General features: G+C 44.1%; 1 protein-coding gene across 3 annotated transcripts in view; it reads right to left on the bottom strand.

Moving 5' to 3' along the window:
* The window catches only part of CCNB3 (cyclin B3), a 1510800-nt gene that overhangs the window by 354390 nt on the left and 1138237 nt on the right, over positions 1 to 18173 (bottom strand). For all 3 annotated transcript variants that reach the window (XM_044057491.1, XM_044057492.1, XM_044057490.1), the window contains exon 9: positions 6574 to 6729. In XM_044057491.1, the coding sequence (XP_043913426.1) occupies positions 6574 to 6729 (156 nt within the window). The remainder of the gene's footprint in view (positions 1 to 6573; positions 6730 to 18173) is intronic.

Below are 18173 nucleotides of genomic sequence, written 5' to 3' on the forward strand. Positions count from 1 at the left end.
AAAAATGTAGGCAGGCGAATAGACTGGTTAAGGCATAAAGGAGGGATTGGTTCTCAGAGAAACCTGATCTGAGTGCAAAATAATGAAATGTTCTACTACCATTAAGGCTTGCAGCTCGGATACCCTTCTAACTGAGGTAATAACTAAAAGGAAAGCAGTCTTCCAGGATAGAAACTTCAAATCTGCAGAGACAGCTGGGTTCAAAGGGAGGCAGAGTAAGTTTTTCCAGGACAAAATTAAAATCACAAGCAGGAGTAGGAGCTCTTCTGGGAGATCTAAGATTACTAACTCCTCCTCAGGAACAGTTTCAAAGGGTGAGAAAAAAATGGGCTGCTCAAACTGAACAATGAGCCGAAATTGCTAAAGTGTGAATTTTAATTGAAGAAAAAGAAAGTCCACCATTACGCAATCCTGCTAGATAGTCAAGAATGAATGAAAGAGAAGGATGAGAAGAGTCTTCTCCTTTAGCTAGCATCCAAGAGCAACATCTCTTCCATTTATCTGCATAGGATTTTCTTGTGCTAGGCCTCCTGGCCTCATGAAGAACTTCAACCACCTGTTGGGAAAGATTTAAGGTATTAGTCAGGCAGTCAAATGCAGAGTTTGAAGATGAGGATGAAGGAACTTTCCTCCTCCCTGAATCAACAGATCTGGTACCAGGGGAAGATGCCAAGGTTGAGCCTGGGAAAGGTTGTGAAGGAGGGGATACTAATGCTGCCTGGGCCAATCTGGTGCTATCAGAATTAGCCTTTGGTTTTTCGTCCCTTACCTTTAGCAGCACTCTGGGAAGAAAAGGCAGAAGAGGGACTACATAAACAGAGATGTGTCATGGGAAGGACAACGCATCCACCCTCCAAGCTTTGTTGTGAAACTCCCTGGAGCAGAAGGTTGGAAGGAGATGATTGGTGTGAGAGGAGAAAAGATCCACTTGTGGGGTGCGCCAATGATGAGTGATGTGATGGAAAATGTTCCTGTTCAGTTGCCACTCATAAGGATCCAGAACATGTCTGCTCAAATGATCCACCAAGGAGTTTAGCCTCCCTGGAAGATAGTGGGTTATTAGATGTAAGCCCATGGATGCTGCTATGGACCACAGTCTCATGCTTTGTCTGCACAAGGGGTAAGTGCGAGTCCCCCCCCCCCTGCTTGTTGATGTACCACATGACTGAGGTATTGTCTGTCCTGATTAGCAGAGTCCCAGGGTAGAGTATTTCCTTGAAAGCCAGCAAGGCCTGCTGCACTGCCATCAATTCTTTTAAGTTTATGTGCAGATGAATCTGCTGGGTGCTCCAAGTCCCCTGTATGCCGCTGCCCTCCAGATGAGCCCCCCCGATGCAACATCTGAGGTGTCTGTGGTGAGAGTCTAGCTGGCAGGCGGTGGGTGGAAAGGCAGACCCTTGTTCTGAGAACAGGCGGTTGCCCACCAGAGGAACTCCATTTGCAGACAGGGAATCAGGGGAAGAATCAAGTCTAAGCCCTGTGTGTTGACACCAAAGATTCTTGAGGTACCACTGAAGTTTTCTCATATACAGCCTTGCATATGGGATCATCAAAATACATGAAGCCATGAACCCCAGTGCTTGCAAGAATCGCCTTGCAGAGCTGGGTCATGCTTGCCAAGTTCATGAAGTAAGCAGAAAGATCTTCTTGCTTCTGTTGAGGGAGAAATGTCATCTGGGTGACTATTCAGACTCGCTCCCAGGAAAACAATCTCCCTTGAAGGAACCAACCGACTTATTTTCGTTGCAAGTGTAACCCAAAGAGGTGAGAATGTTCTTCACGAAATCCAAATCTTTTTCTAATTGTTCTGGGGAGTTTGCTTGAATGAGACAGTCGTCCAGGTAAGGATAAATTTGAATGTTTCTCTGCCTGCAAAAAGCAACGGCTGGAGCCAGGCACTTCGTACAAATTCTGGGAGCAGTACAAAGGGCAATACAAAGAATTGAAAGTGTTGCTCCCCAGCCCTTAAGCGAAAGAATTGCCTGCAACTTTCCCTTACTGGGGATGTGCAGATAAGCCTCTTTGAGATCCAAAGTTACCAGCCATGAATCCTTGTCCAGCATTGGTAGTAATTGTTGAAGGGTGAGCATCTTGAATTTGGGAATAACCAGAAAAGTGTTTAGAATAGACAGATCCAGAATAGGGTGCCACCTGCCCCCTTTCTTGGGTACCAGAAAAAGCCTTGAATAAAAACCTAGGCCTGCCTTATTTGCAGGAACTGGCTCTATGGCTCCCATAGTCAATACAGAAGAAATCTGAGTTTCTACCTCTGCCTTGAGAGTTTTGGGCATGTCTGGGAACCCTTGTAAAACATGGAAGGTGTGAAAGTAAAACTTGTAACATTGGTTTACTATATTGAGTACCCATTTGTCATCTGTGATGGTAGACCATACCTCTGCGAACCTGGCTAAACTTCCCCCCAAAGGAAAACCATGGTCTGCAGAGGTAGGCACAAGAAGGCCGGAGTCCTTGAGAGTGCTTGTTTTGGGAAGCTGGCTTAAAACTCCCCGGTTTAGCAGAGGAAGAATGCCATTGTTTAGCCCTTTGAGGGGCAGAAGCCTGCCCTCTGGAAGATCTGAAACCCCCTAGGCCTAGGGCGATCCTGCTTACCAGGATCAGGGAAAGACCAATTCTTGGAAGAATAATGCCTACTAAACTGAGGAGGCTGAACTTGAAGGAAATCTTTTACAGCTTGCATAGATTTTGCCTTATCCTCCAACTTTTTCAGTACCTTCTCAGCCTTACCAAAAAGATTGTCCTTGTACAAAGGAACATCCAGCAATTTAGACTTAACTGGTTCAGAAAGAGGCTGCTCCCCGAACCAAGCATGCCTTCTAATTATGGAACCAGTAGTTGCTGCTCTGCAGGAAGTTTCCAAAGTGTCAAAACCACAATGAAGTGAATGCTTATTAACTAATGTGGCAGAATTTAGTAAGTCTTGTAAATCTTTGTTTTCCGTCATGGAAGGAATATCTCCAAGTTTAGCCTTAATAGCCTCCAATGTATGCTGCTGATACTTAAGCATGTGAAAAAGACAATTTATGGATCTAATGGCAAAAGCTGCAGAAGTATAGACTTTTTTACTCCACCTGTCCAAGGCCCTAGATTCCTTATCAGAAGGCACAGGGTTTCTAGCGGTTATAGCCTTAACACAATTGGGGACTTGAGAAATAATTTCTGGATTAGCAGTAGGGTTTCTAAAAAGGAATTGAGATTCAGGAACCCTGTAATATCTATCTGGTTTTCTGGGGACAAGAGGAACAGAATTAGGAGTTAAAACATTTTCCATGAAAACATCATCCACAACTTCCAAAACTGGAGGTATAGCCAGAGGCTTATGCTGTGGCAAATCTAAAAATTCACTGATTCTTTTTCTTAGACTGTGGAAAATCCTGACATTCCCATTTAAAATGCTCCCTAAGAGTATTCAAAGTATCCCCAAAGGAAACATCTTCTGGAGGGGAGACAGAAGGGATCGAGTCCTCAGCATCAGAATCCTCAAAGCCATAAAAAAGTTGAGAATTTCCTTCAACAGCAGACATACTGGAAATCTCAGAATCTGAGACATACAAAACATCAGGAGATAATTCCCTAGCCCTCTTTGAAGAGGGGGTGGGGGTGGGGGTGAAAGCCCCTAATCAGGGAAAGAAGATCACCAGCCATCTTTACCAACTGGGACTGAAGTACAGGAGGGGAGGCCGACGCATGCTTGTGAGTAGGTTTGCAGCTGGAAGGTTTACTAGCAATCTGGAGGGACTCGGGTGGCCTAGCAACTGCAGAAGTCTGAGCTAAAGTAGTCAGTCTGGTTCTGGTCTCATGTCGAAAGAGGCATCAGAAGCCAGTGCCTGCAAAGCGGCTCCAGACCCATCTGAGGCAGTGACAGGCGGAGGCTCTGAAGACGAAATAGCAGCCTGCGGCATGGAGGACTCCGTAAAGGTCTCAGCAGAGGCTTGCAGCTGAAAATCTGCGGGCTGTGGGGGCTGCGAAAGCGCCTCACTGACTACCGCTGTGCTGACTACCAATTTCACTGGTGCGTTGTCAGTAGATTTAACCCTAGGCCTGTTGCGGTCCTTGTCTTTGCGTTTCCTAGGAAGATCTGAAGTCGAGAGACCAGAAGACACCATACCGACTAACTTAGGCCAGACTCTGAAGTGCTTATACAAAATCTTAGCTCTACGGCATATGGTACGCGGGTTAAAAGCAGCACAGAGATCGCAAGTTATACAAAAGGAATGGAAATCATGGTGCGGAATCGGTTTTCCACAGGCAAGACTGTTATTAACTTGATCTGACATTCGGTAAAGCAAGAAAAGAGGATCCCCAACAGGGTACTTATCTGAAAGAGTCTTCAACTTGGTAGTCGGAAAGCAAAACGAAGGTAAACTACCGACTGGCACTAGTGTGAACTGCATCTGCTTCGCGCTCCACGGCAAGGAAGACTGAGGAAATGGCGTCGGCTGCCTCCATTTATAGCCGACGTACTGATATCAGTTTTACAACCCGACGGCAGCCGATGTCATATACCAAGGACTCTGGTATTCGGGCCGACTGAGGGCTACTGGGAGCCGGATAACCCATATGTGAGGACTGCAACAGTGAAACATGAAGAACATCTGCTTTGGGCTCCTCGGCAAGAAAGACTGATGTAATGGCATCGGCTGCCTGTTTTTATACCCCTGACAACCTGATGTCAGTCCTGGAGTGGCAGCATCTGATGCAGAAATACTAAGTCTCTGGTATTCGGGCTGACTGAGGGCTACCTGCAGGCAGATAACCCAAGTGTGATGACTGCAACAGTGAAACACGAAGAACATCAGGTCTCCAAGACGAACAGCCTCTGGCATGTTAGAACAAAGTAGATAAGGGAAACAAAAGCCAGATCAGTAACTTCGGGATAAAGACCGACTCTAAGGGCTGGGATGGTTGGGCTTGGATGTGAAGTGGGGCTCGGCACATGCTGTGGCAGGATGAGGCATCACCCCTCACCATGCACCTTGCCAAGGGGGGCATGACTTTGGACATGTGCCTGGCCCTACCTGTGGACTGCTCTGGCAGGCACCAATCTCCGTGTCCTGCATCATCCAACAGCTGACTTAGAACTGGTGCGGAACAGGGAAATCTGACTAATTAAAACAAAGCATTGAGAAAGGCCATAAAGGGATATTGATACAATATGATTTCTGCCCAGTACTCTGGAAAGGGAAGTGAAGAAATTCAATGAAGTGCAGGTAAATGGTGGGAGAAACTATGACTCTCTTAAGGTGGTCAGATGTCTCATCTAATTAGTGACGTGTATGAATGGATGAAGAGTACCACTGTTCTTACCTGTTATCTAGTGAAACCACAACCAAGGGAATGGGCTTGGCAGAATCAGCAGGGAAAGACGACCCTGTTCAGCTTGAGACTAGTAATGAAACTTGCTATTGTACTTAAAGCATTTTTGTGGAGGTTCAATTCTCTAACTGTATATACTACTGTCAAAGTCGGTGTACTCCAAAGAAAGGGAATATACCCTCAAGATTCCACAACCCCAAACATTATGTACATCTCCCACATTCAAATTTTAAGTCCTATAATACAAAGGATCATGACTTAAGTCGGTGTGTGTGCATGTATGTAAATGCAATTAATATGCATTTCTTGTACATAGTGTGCATACTGATGTACATACCTTATACGTGTGCTTCTCAACCTATATTTACACATACATGAATATACATACACAAAACATACAGAGCTGGGAGAGCACTGTATTAAATAATGTTCTTTGACTGTTGCCAGTTTCTACACAACAGATATTTAGACTATCACTCTTAGCACTCATACATTTAATTTATAGTCATGCATGTGTACTATACAGCATATTATAGTGTTACAGTTACAAAAACTGGCTTTTTCATGGAACAACCCTGGCAAAGCTGAAACAAACACTGCTGGACTTAGCACAATGGATTCCCCAATAAGAAAAGCTAGTTTAAGGGCTCCACCTCCAAGTTCAGGTTTAAGAGGCAAGGAGCAAAAATCAGATGAAGTGAGCTACCAAAAAGGACTGCATCTGAAGTGTCACCTAAGGTTTTTTTTTTTTTTTTTTTTTTAAGTAGCTGAAAATGGAGAAATCAGAAGTATTTTATAGCTCTTAAATTAAACCTCTAGACTACAAAAATATTCAAAACTGCAGTCAGGCAATAGTTTTAGCAGCAGACCCAAATCAAGAAAATACAACACAAATGAACTTTACAGTTCATACTGACAAGACAGTTGAAAATAAATTGAGGTAACCAAGATTGCTACAAAAGTGCCAATCCATTCAGTAATGGGAACAAGACGGCCCTAGTTAACACATGCATGCATGCATTCCCCCAAGGAAACAACCATTATTGTTAATTTTGCTAAACTGAAGTTAAACTTTTAAGATGGTATTAGAAAAAATCTAACATATGTATTTTTATACCTTTATAATATACTTTTAAAGAGCTTTAGTTGGAAAATTATGTCAGATGAATTGTAATGCTATATATGTCTGCATTTTATATTAAGTACATGTATATCTACACACACAGTAGAAAAACATACCTTGGCATATCTCCTTAAGAAACGATATGGCACAGGGATATTAATATCAAACATCAGTGTCCTTAGGATATTTATCTCCATTGTAAGGAGTTCATCTCTCTTGTAAGCATCATCACAGATATAAAGGAAGTCATCCACACAAGGTGGGCAACGCTCCTAAGGATGAAAAAACTTTGTAAGCAATTCATCTGTAAAGTGCATACTTTCAAAAGTAACAAACCAGAGTATAGTGACATTAATTCCGACTACATTTAGATCTCTTGTCTAAATCCTGGAGTTCAAAATCATTTAGTGCAACAAAACTTAAAAATAATTCAGATAAACTTAATTGAGAGCACTTTTAAATTCAGTTACTCATCAAAATGAATCAAGAAAAAGATATTGGTAATAAACACTATACATGCATATGCAATTATATGACCTGACATGCTGGGATTTCTTCACTTTGTACCTCATGTTTTTGAAATGATCTGCTACTTTTGAGAGAAATAAGGCAGCATTGTCCAGTGGTGCATCACTGAGCTTAGCTCTGAAATTATCTGGCAGGGGTTGCAAGCGCAGCCAGGAGTATCTGCGAAGTGCAGAAGCTGAAGCTGCTGACCTTGCTGAGGATTCTGCAACTTCATAGCTACATTTAATAGAATGCCTGGTGACTTTGGATACAAGGGTCAGCAGAGAAGACAGATTTGGCTGAGGAGTCTGGAATGTCTGCTAACAGTTTGGTGGCAGAATCAAGAGGAGACAGGGTGGACTTTGCCACAGGAGTGTGGTAATTAGTAGCTCTAAATGCCAAGGTGGATGAGGTGCAAATCTTTTTTGCCTAGCCTTTCCATGGTCTTGCTGTCTTTGTCAGCAGGAAGGATGGTGGTGGTAGGCAAGAGTTTGGAAGCTTTGTCTGTGGAGACAGAAATGGTAGCTGGATCTGCAGGAGGGCACTTAATAAAATGCTTAGCTGAATCTGGGACTTTGCACAGTCTCTGTCTGCTCTATGAGGAGCAGGAGGTTGTGTTCAGATTGAGAGATGCCAAAGAAAAGGCATCTAAAAAGGCAGTCAAGTATAGGAGGAATGGCCAAAGGGCTTGGTGCTTCCATTTGAATGATGTCATAGCACCTCTTTTGTATTTCAGGCATGTCTGTGGATTCCCATTTGAAGTGTTCCTTCATTTTAAAAATATTTTTAGAGAAGGTCATATCTTCAGCAGGGGAATCTGGGTCTATAGATTCTCTTTCTGGGGATCCATATCCCAAGGGAGAAGAGGGTTGGGAATTATAAAAGAGGGAATCATCTGAGGAATCTGAACAGATGTCCTCTTCCCTAGTAACAGTCACTGCAGGTTGAGGCCTAGGACTAAGGAGATGGGGAGAAGTTCCAGGAACAGAAGCTGCTGATGTAGACCTCAGGGTGGAAGAAGGTGGGTAGGTGAATGGACTGGTTTAAGGAAAAGTCATTAACTACTTTGGGCATAAAGGAGGGGTTAGTGCATAGGGAAATCCTGTCATTGTGGAATGTGGTGTAAGGATGGCACGTCATCGGTGCCTGTAATTCAGACACTCTTTTAGCAGAGGCAATGGCCACTAGAAGGGTGGTTTTCCATGTGCACATTTTAAGAGAAGCTGTGCTGGCTCAAAAGAGGGGAGGGTAAGCTTTTCCAGCAGGAAGTTGAAATCCCAGGGAGGAGGAATGGGCTTTCTTGGTTGTCCGATGTGTAAGACTCCTCTCAGGAAAAGTTTTACATCCAGTCTAGAGAGAAGAGGCGGCTGTAAAGGCAAGTATGCAGAAATGTCTGAGAGATGGACTTTGACAGAAGAGTAAGCTAGCCCCTATAACGAGTCCGCAAGTATAGTTCAGGACCAGGAAAGGATCGGCTAGAAATGGGCCCTTGTTTCTCAGAGAACACCATTTTGAGAATCTCTGCCATTTAGACAAGTAGTTTTTTCTAGTTGTTGGTTTCCTGGCTTCTCTCAGGACAGAGAGCACGCCTTCTGAGTAGGGTTGGCTAAAAAGGATCAGACGTTGATCATTCACAGAGTTAGTTGTATTAAAGACCGTTGTGGGTGCATGAGGGATCCCTGTTGCTGATTAGTAGGTCCAGCTGGTGGGGTAACTTGTGGTGATTGCCATTGGCTAGTGAAAATAGAAAGGGGTACCAGTGTTGCCTTGGCCAATAGGGAGTCACCAGCAAGATATTTGGTTGTTCCTTCTTGCTTTTCAGAAGGACTTTTTGAATTAGAGGGAGGGGTAGGAAGGCGTATAGGTACATTCCCTGCCATGAAAAACTGAAGGCATCCACTCTCCAAGCTAGTCCTGCTGCAAAATTTGTTCAGTTGTCTGCTCTGGGGGGAGGCAAACCGATCCAGTTGTGGTGTGCCCCCACTGGTGGACAGTGTGTAGGAAGGTACCCCTGTGCAACATCCATTCGTGTTGCAGAGATGTGGTTCTGCTGAGCAAGTATGCTTGCTTGTTTTCCTGAGAGGGGACACAAAACTTTCAGGAACAGGAGGTGCTTTGCTATTTCCAGATTAGCAGGGTAATCAGACATAGCCGGTATGCCTGTCTCTCTCCTTGTTTATTTAGGTACTACATGACAGTCATGTTGTCTGTCACAATGTGGAGTATTCCTGGTTGCAGCATCATCTCCCTGACATTGATGTGCTGATTTTGCAGGGCAGAGGTCCAGCACTGTTGTACCCTATAGCCCTGCAGGGTTGCTCCCCATCCTAGGTCTGATGCATCTGTGTGCATAAACTGGGAAGTGGGAAGAAGTTGAAGAGGAATTCCCTGGTTGTTGGAAAACTGCTGAATCCACCACTTCAGCTCTAATTTTAGCTAGGGCAGAAGGGGGAGGAGTTTGTCTACAAGTTATTGGCTCTGGGACCAAAAAGTCTAAGTACCAGTGGAATTTTCTCATGTGCATCCTTGCTAGTGAGAGCATGTGAATGGTTGCAGCCATGAGGCCTATAGTTTGGAGAAACTGTCTTGCAGTTAGATGTGATTCTGTCAATATACTTAGAAAATGGGACGGGAGGGATTGTACCTTGTCTGGGGATAAGAAGGATCTCATTAGATCTGTACCGACTCTGCACCCTAGGAAAACCTCATCCTGTTGTGGGAGGAGAGGATTTTTGGAGGTTGAGAGTGAAACCCAGGTTATTTAGAAGGGACATGGTGAAGTGGAGATTTTCCCGGAAGGAGGACTGTGATTCTGCCAAAATGAGAATGTCGTCCAAGTAAGGGTAGACTTGAATTCCCTTGGTTCTGCAGTGGGCGATGGCAGGGGCAAAGCACTTTGTAAAAACTTTGGGTACCATAGACAAGCCAAAAGGCAATGCAGTAAATTGAAAATGAGAAGAGGGCCCCGAGAAGTGCAGGAACCTTCTGTGGGAGGGTTGGCAAGGGATGTGCAGGTATGCATCCTTTAAGTCCAGGGTAACCATGAAAGCTTGAGGTGGAATGAGGGGTAAAAGTTTGAAGGGAGAGCATCTTGAAGGAGGGAACCTGTAGGAACAGGTTTAGGTAAGAGAGGGTCCAGGATAGGTCTTCCAGGGGCCATCCTTTTTTAGGACTAAAAAAAGAGGTGGGAGTTGAAGCCTCGTACTTCCTGACCTGAGGGAACTGGTTCTATTGTTCCTTGGGAGAGTAGTTCCTGCAGGATAGGGGGAAGTAAGGGGAGTTGATTTTTGGGAGGGAAAGGAATCTTTATTGGTGTAGGTTTTTCTTTCCAGGAAAGAAAGTATCCTTTTTGGATGATGGAAAGAACCCACCAATCTGTAGTGATGGTTTTCCAAAACGGGAGGCATTGGGTAAGGTGGGTGGACAGGGGTACTTGGGCAAGGCAGTCACACAGAGGAGGGTCCCCCTCTACCTGGAAAGGGCTGTTTTTGTTGGGGGGTTGAGGGGGTCTGGGATAAGGTCATCTCGGAGATCCCCTACGTAGTCTGGCAGTAGAGGGGCAAGATGTTGAAGTGTCCCTTCTACCAAAGGATGTTTTGGCTGGGTAGTTACTGTAATGGCTGGGCACTGGAGACACCAGCAAGTGCTTAATGTCCTGCAGTCCCTTGCTTTTTTCTTGCAAGTTTTTAAAAAGTTCTGCAGCATTTTTGCTAAATAGGAGGTCGTTACCCAGAGGAGTATCCATGACCTTGGCTTTAAAGTCATCTGGCAGATGTTGTAGTATGAGCCAGGAGTATCTGCGCAAGCTGGAAGCAGGGGCAGCAGATCTGGCAACTGCTTCTGCAGCATCATAGCTGCAGCAGATAGTGCATCTGGCTACCTGGGTGGCCAGTGACAATTTGGAGGAAATATCAAATTTGGCTTGACAGTCTGGGGTGGAAGCCAGCAAGATGGAGGCCTGAGAGACTAGGTCTAGGGCATACTTCACACCATGTGAGTTTGGTAGTTTATAGCCCTGAAAGCCAGGACAGAGGAGGTGTATACCTTTTCCCCATTCTGTCCATGGTTTTGCTGTCTTTATTGGATGGCAGTAGGGAAGCAGAAGGCAGTTGCCTAGACTGTGTCTGAGGATACTGCACTATCAGCTGGGTCGGCCAAAAGTGGTTTTTATGACGAACTTGTACTTGTCAGGGACTTTGTAAAACCTATCCGGCCTCTTAGGTGCAGGAGGTTGACAGTCTGGGTTCTTGGAAACCCAAGTGAAGGCATCCAAGAAAACTGGGAGTACTGGAGGGATGGCTGAAGGTGAAGGGGAGTCAAGCCGTAGACGCTCAAAGTATCTTTTCTAGGTTTCAGAGACTAAAGAAGCATCACACTTGAAATACTCTCATTTATGAGATATCAAGTCCTCAAGTAGGGAGTCCCCTTCAATAGAGTCCTCTTCAGGTGAGTAATAGTCTATGGGAGAGGCAATCTGTGACACACAGGAGACAGATTCCTCAGAGGAGTAAGACTGGTCTGGGGCTTCCTGGGCAACTGTTTGCCGAGTAGATGCTAAAGGCAGGGAGGAGGCAGAGGCCGGTCTAGGACTCAGTACAAGGATGCTAGTGGGAGTAGAGACTGTAGGCCCAAGTGCCATAAAGGCCTGCATCAAGGAGGAAGTGAATGATTCCCAGTCTGGGTCTGCCAGAAGCATCTGGCTCAAGTACTTAATTTTCTGCTTCCTTTTTGAAGGAGTGTGCGTCTGGGTGGGTAAGGAAACAGAGGCCTGCACTGGAGTAGGAGAGGTCTCGGATGGCCGGTCCAGCAATGGTTCCCCCTCAACATTGGTTATGACAGACGTCTGAATCAACTCCACTGACATGCTGTACGTGGGTACAGACACAGCCTCTTCTAGAGGAGCCATCAGAACCAGAGTAATCGGGTGCCCCTCAGCCCCTAGAATGGTAGTCGGTGGGACATCTGAAGGTGGAGCAGCATCTGGAGAAGGCCTGCAAACCTTGGCCTTCTTCCGTGGTTGTTCAGCTTGGGTGGCTAACTCGGGATCCATCCTAAGCGTGAAGAGTTTAAGCCTTTGGTTTTCTAAGAATAGATTTAATGTGGACAGACTGCTGTGTAAGGTCATGGATATGAATGATTGGCAAATAGAGAATGCCTACGCAAAAGACAGCAGTTGTGGGAGTCTGTGTGGAATCTGGTGCCTGCAACTACATTTACTCTTTCTCGGACATCAGCTAAGGAAAAACAACTACAGCAACTAAGCTAAAGCTTTAGAAAGTACAAAAAGGCAAAACCCCTAATGGGGTACTTATCTTTAGATGTCTTCGAATGGAGGAGCAAAGCAGTCGAAATAATTGCCATCTGTGACTAAAAAGTTCTGAGGTCTGTGCGTGGTGACATCACACTTGTACTCCAAGGTTTATGGCCCCAAGTGTGATGTCCCACGCACCTACGGCAGCCAGGCTTAAGGTATAGGAGCTGATATCGGCTTGCCGGAGGGCTGGAAATCCCACAGTATGAATACTGCAACATGGGAATAGGAGGACATCGGAAAGTTCCCCTGAACATGCTGGTTCCTCCCCGTTGTCCAAAACAGTTACTGGGATAGCCTTGGCAGACGTGCTCTCGCCCACCAATAGTACGGCTTCCGCAGAGGTACCCACAACATCTGGTGTGGTGGGTCAGAGACTAGATCCTGAGACCAGTCTGATGTCGGCCATAGGCTGTGGATCGGCCGGAAGAGGCTCAGCAAGTTTTACAGGCCATCTGATGAGCCCCCCATACGCAAAGCTAGCTGTTTTAGAAGTTGGTTGTCCAAGTACAAACTGAGTGCATGCAAGTGACTGCGCAACATTTTCAGAATGAACACCTGGCAAATAGGGCAGGCCTTATAACTGTGCGACCATCAGAGACGGAACAAACACTAGACCATCCGAGACCGAACAAACACTTATCATGGGTGTCTTTATGAGGGATCTGAGGGCTGCACTGACATTTACTCTTTCTGGAAGACATGAAAAGCCAGTAATATAAAAGGAAGAACTGAAAAGGTGCCCAATGGGGTAACTTAGCTTGAAACTTGAATCAGTCGTAAGTGAAAGCAGGAACACCTGGCATACGACTGGCGGCAGGAAAGTTCTGAGGGCTGGTGCGTGCCGTCACTTATGGCCCACGTACTCTCGCCTAGACCTGATGCCTCGCACACCTAGGAGGATCTGAGCTTTTGGATACTGGCCATACATTCATGAGACTAGAAAGATAAACCCATATGCAGAATACTGCAACATAGGAATACAAGGACATCAGCTGACATGCTGACTATATATATCCAACTTAAACTCTCTGTCCAGTAGTTAGCAGGAAACAAATCCAAGCAGCAAGAGTTAAGTCTTCCTGGGCAGCCAAAGAAAGGTCTAAAAGCAGAGGCTCAAAAGACAAAGCCTTGAAGCACATATGTCAGAGGCGGCCCGATTCCTCCATTCATGTTTGGTACATGTATAGTCAATCACATGGAGGTCCACAATATCTGTAACGGACATGTTACAGAAAAAGCACTGGAAAACAACACCCTTAAAATACAACCTTTGACAGCCAAAAGGCAGTTCACTACCCAAATCACATTCTCTCGATTACACCTAGGGCATCTTTAGCTGAATAAAAAAGCACGGCCTTGTACAAAATTAAAATTTGCTTGCAGAAAGCAAATGGGAAAGTTAATGGATTAGTTTGACAGTAGAGACTATTTTTTAATTCATAAACTTAATTTGTGACACAATCTTTACACACTTTGTAATCCACATGCATGGTACCAGTGGCTTCCTTTCAGTGGCTAGGTGCTAACAGTTGAGACTACTTTTAGGAAGAAATAAGGGTAAATCTTCTGAAAACTATTTCAGAGCTTACAGCTCCCAAATCCTAGAGGGCAAAGGCAATGCAAACTAAGTCAACCAAGAGACTAACAACAACGCTTCAAAGAAGGGAATGACAAGCTTGTCAGTAATAAAGTTAAAAAGCTCCACGGAAGAGAAAGTTTCTTTCAAAGGCAAGTGAAGATGTACTTCACAAGCTAGCAGACAGCCCCCAACTCCACCCCACAAACAAGACTCTAAAGCAAAGATAGTGAAAGAATCCCACCATCATCATGAACAAAGAACTTGTGCCTTAAGCAGCTCAGGACCACCTACAAGTTCAATAAAGATACTTTTCCTCCCAGATAGGAACTGCTTCTGTTTGGCAAGTCTGGTATGTGAAAATAAGTCAACTTGTATATCCACTTCAAGACTTTTGCCAACTGCTCTGGGAGGAGTTACATGATTTAAAGTTGCAGCCAACCCCAGAGGAAGAAACAGCTGCCACCCAAACCAAGGGACCTTCTTGACTTGTACAGGAGACAAAAGGGGACATACTCCTTTAAAGAGGAACAAGAAAGCACAAATTCTCAACTTTCTTGGCCTCAGACAGTGCAAAGAGGATGAACTTCTGTAAATACTGTTAAAATGTATACATACAAGGAGAAATATTCACAGTGATATAATGAAGACTTGTTCAGCATCTAAAGTTGGTAAAGGTAGATGAGTTTAAGCACTTGGGATCAACAGTTCAGAGTAATGTTGAGTGGAAGAGAGGTGAAGGAGAGAGTACAGGCAGGGTGGAATGGGTGGAGAAGTGTGTCAGGAGTGATTTGTGATTGATGGGTACCAATAAGAGTGAAAGGGAAAATCTACAAGAGGGTAGTGAGACCAGCTATGTTATATGGGTTGGAGACGGTAGCATCGACAAAAAGGCAGGAGTCAGAGCTGGATGTGGCAGAGTTAAAGATGTTAAGATTTGCACTGGGTGTGACAAGGGTAGACAGGATTAGGAATAATTATATTAGAGGGTCAGCTCAGGTTGGACAGTTTGGAGACGAAGCAAGAGAGGAGAGATTGCGTTGGTTTGGACATGTGCTGAGGAGGGAGTCTGGGTATATTGGGAAAAGGATGCTAAGGATGGAGCTTGTCAGGTAACAGAAAGCGAGGAAGGCCTAAGATAAGATTTATGGATGTGGTGAGAGGGGACATGCTGGTGGTTGGTGTGACAGAGCAAGATGCAGAGGACAGGAAGAAATGGTAACAAATGATCCGCTGTGGCGACCCCCAATGGGAACAGCTGAAAGAAGATGATTATGTTCAGCATCAAACCCTCTTGTCCTGCCAAACCAAGCAAAATGGGAAGAGTAGGCAGTCTTCCATAGGGAAAGCAATTCCATTAAGAAAATGGAGAATCCCAAGATGGTTAATAAAACTTAGAGGATGAAACACCAACTTGACAGTGTTCTCCGGAGACGTGAAATACTCAGATGCACAAGTGCATGATCCGCTGCCATGACAAACATCACCATTATACAACTGGAGTTTGGAGCATTCCACTTATCTACAGGCCACTTCATACGCTGGTTATATGATTTGAACAGGATGGCACTATTTTACTTCCAACTATAGAAGTTTATGGAAAGAAATAAAGCCCTTATTGTTAATAGGTTACTTGCCAGCTTCCGTGAACTGAGAAGGTGCTCAGATGAGCTCCCTACCCCAAAAGAGAAATATGGGACTAGGAATGGCTTCAAAAAAGGGAAGTACAACCCAACATTGACACAGGTGGGCACAATCACCACATAAGAGCCAGGCAACAGGGTCAGACACTAGCAAAATGTCTATGACAGTCTGAATATCCTACATCACTCGCATCTGTGTTCAGAGAAGAACACTCGTTTGTAGGCAGCCGAATGTAACTGGAAAGATGGTTAAAGATTACTACTACCCACCTCTGTATCCTCAGGCTGTCAAGACAGCCATGACCCTTTAACCTTCAACAAACCTAGATCCATCTCAATCTTAAGGAAATCCTCTGAAATAGAATAAAAATTCTTCCAAGTTTACGATTACCCCAGCGGCTGAAAAACCAAGGAAGATGTAAGGCACGAGTGGATATCAGAGTATAAATTTAATTGGTCAGACCTCTGCCAATATAGGAAATAACTCGCTAAACACTAAGAGGAAAGGCTAGACCAAAAATGAAACCTTACATGATGACTGAAAGCTACCCAAACTGAACCAAAGGAAGGAAAAAGATGAGGAAAGTGAGGGATGGCGGGTCGGAACTGGTAGAACAGTCAACACTACGTGACAGAGTACTGAGAGGGGGCATTTATTTCCCCTCCCCTGTTCTGTTACCTGCTTTTGCTCCTATCTGCCTCAAGCCAGATTCCTTTTAAAGCTCTTATTTGCTTAAGCTGATGCACTTTGGACCATTTCCTGTAGGAGGGCCACTAAATAGGACAGTTTCCACTGTAGCTTAAGACAAGAAGCTGAAACTACATGACTAATATCAAAGTCTCTCTCCTGATGCGTAATGATTTCCCTTGAAATGGGATCTGATAAATTCCTTTTAGTTTTTCTTTTTTTGGGGGGGGGGGGCCCTTGACATTAGCTGGTACAACTTGTCTCATTAGCCAGGCATCCCTGCTATAACAAGTGCCTGCTGCTCCATCCTTGGTGCAGATGTGTCACACCAATGGTCTAAGTATGCTCATGCTTCCCCACTTTAAAAGTGGTTTAAAACTTGAAGGCCAAATTCTTCATGGCGCACCTCTGGACTTCCAAAGCCACATTAATTTGTTTGAGGGTGCGCCCCCTGACATTGCAGTTTTGTTGGTTTGAATGTATTTTCTGTTGGCCAAGGTCAGAGGAGTACACATCTTTCCCCCAGAGATTCTGCTGCCCTTAATGTTACTGAACATACTGTTCTGGGGCTGTCTGACGTCCCCTGCATCATCCATGGAAACTATTGTAGGAGTCTTACTTACAGGACTCACCTACCCTGTAGAATACAGGGTGTCCCCAAGCCTCCATACGTGGGCCTATACCTTTCAATGTTATCAGAGATGCCTCTGAGAGCTTAGGCTTATAAAATATGCAGACGACTGCAAGCTGAGAGCACAAATTGACAACACAGAGGAGCGAGTATGCCAAATTATTTATCTAGGACAGAAGAATGGACAAGAGTAGGCCTTCAATTTAACTATAATAAATGCAAGGTAATTTTTTTGGAAATAACACTGAATATGAAATTAAAATAGGTAGCATTAAATTGGAGAGGACAATTGTTGGTAGTGGTTTGAATTTTAAACACCAAATTCTTGAGCGCAAAGCTAAAGCACTAAGCCAAGTAGGTCTGATTTTGAATACATGTGAAATATCAGATCATAAAGCAATGAAGGGTATCCATCTCCATGGTAAGATCAATTCCTAAACTTCAAAAAATCAAACTGTATTCAACAATGATTAAAATGACAGAACTTGAGACTGTAAAGAGGTGTTATATGAAAAGAATGACAATTAAATCTCTGACATACAGAAAGAGTAAAATATCTAAGGTTTATATAGTATTCTTTACAGACTGGATCAGAGGAAAATTGTGCTTAGCCTTTAAATCAATAACAGAATGACTGAAGAACTCATCTCGGACAGAATATAGTCAAACCATTAAAAGATATAATTGAAATTTGACCAATTTTAAAAATGAAACAAGACATAATAAATTCCAAGACTGTTGGACAGGTTACCATTAAAAGTCAAGCAAACACCAACTATGATTAAAAGCAGACTAGTTAACTATATGGGAAATATTAAATTTAAAAATGGAATACAGGAATCTGCAGTACTGAAGACCAGATAGAGCCATCTGGCAGAAACGGTAAAACTATGAAAGTAAACCTCAATCTGCAGGGTCAAATAGCACCTTGGCAAGACTCAAGATAGTAACATCCCAAAAAGACAGAAGTCATAAGAAGGCACCTCTTAAGAATGCTTTCAAGAGCTTCAATGAAACACATGGTTCTCCCACATGAAAGTTAAAAATGGCAGCCAACTGAACTTAAATTGTAGAATAACTAGTACCTAGAATAGAAGAGGCTCATCAGAAGTCCAAAAAAAAAGTGTCCAGACCTTTATAGTCAAAATAGTGAAACTTTTCCACTACTGTAGGTATTCATAGTGAAGTGTTTCAGGGAAGAAGTGAGAATTTGTACAGCCATAGAAGAAAGCCAGGGATTTCCTGCAATCACTTAAAGTGAAAAAATCATGCAGTCAGAATGAGGGATTAAACATTCGGGTGAGGGTTATCAGAGATGAGAGATAAAATCTGGATGGGGGTCTGGAACCCAGGGTGG

This window comes from Protopterus annectens, chromosome 15.part0, assembly GCF_019279795.1.
Source record: "Protopterus annectens isolate FY-2018-M chromosome 15.part0, PAN1.0, whole genome shotgun sequence".
Classification (NCBI taxonomy): domain Eukaryota; kingdom Metazoa; phylum Chordata; order Ceratodontiformes; family Protopteridae; genus Protopterus; species Protopterus annectens.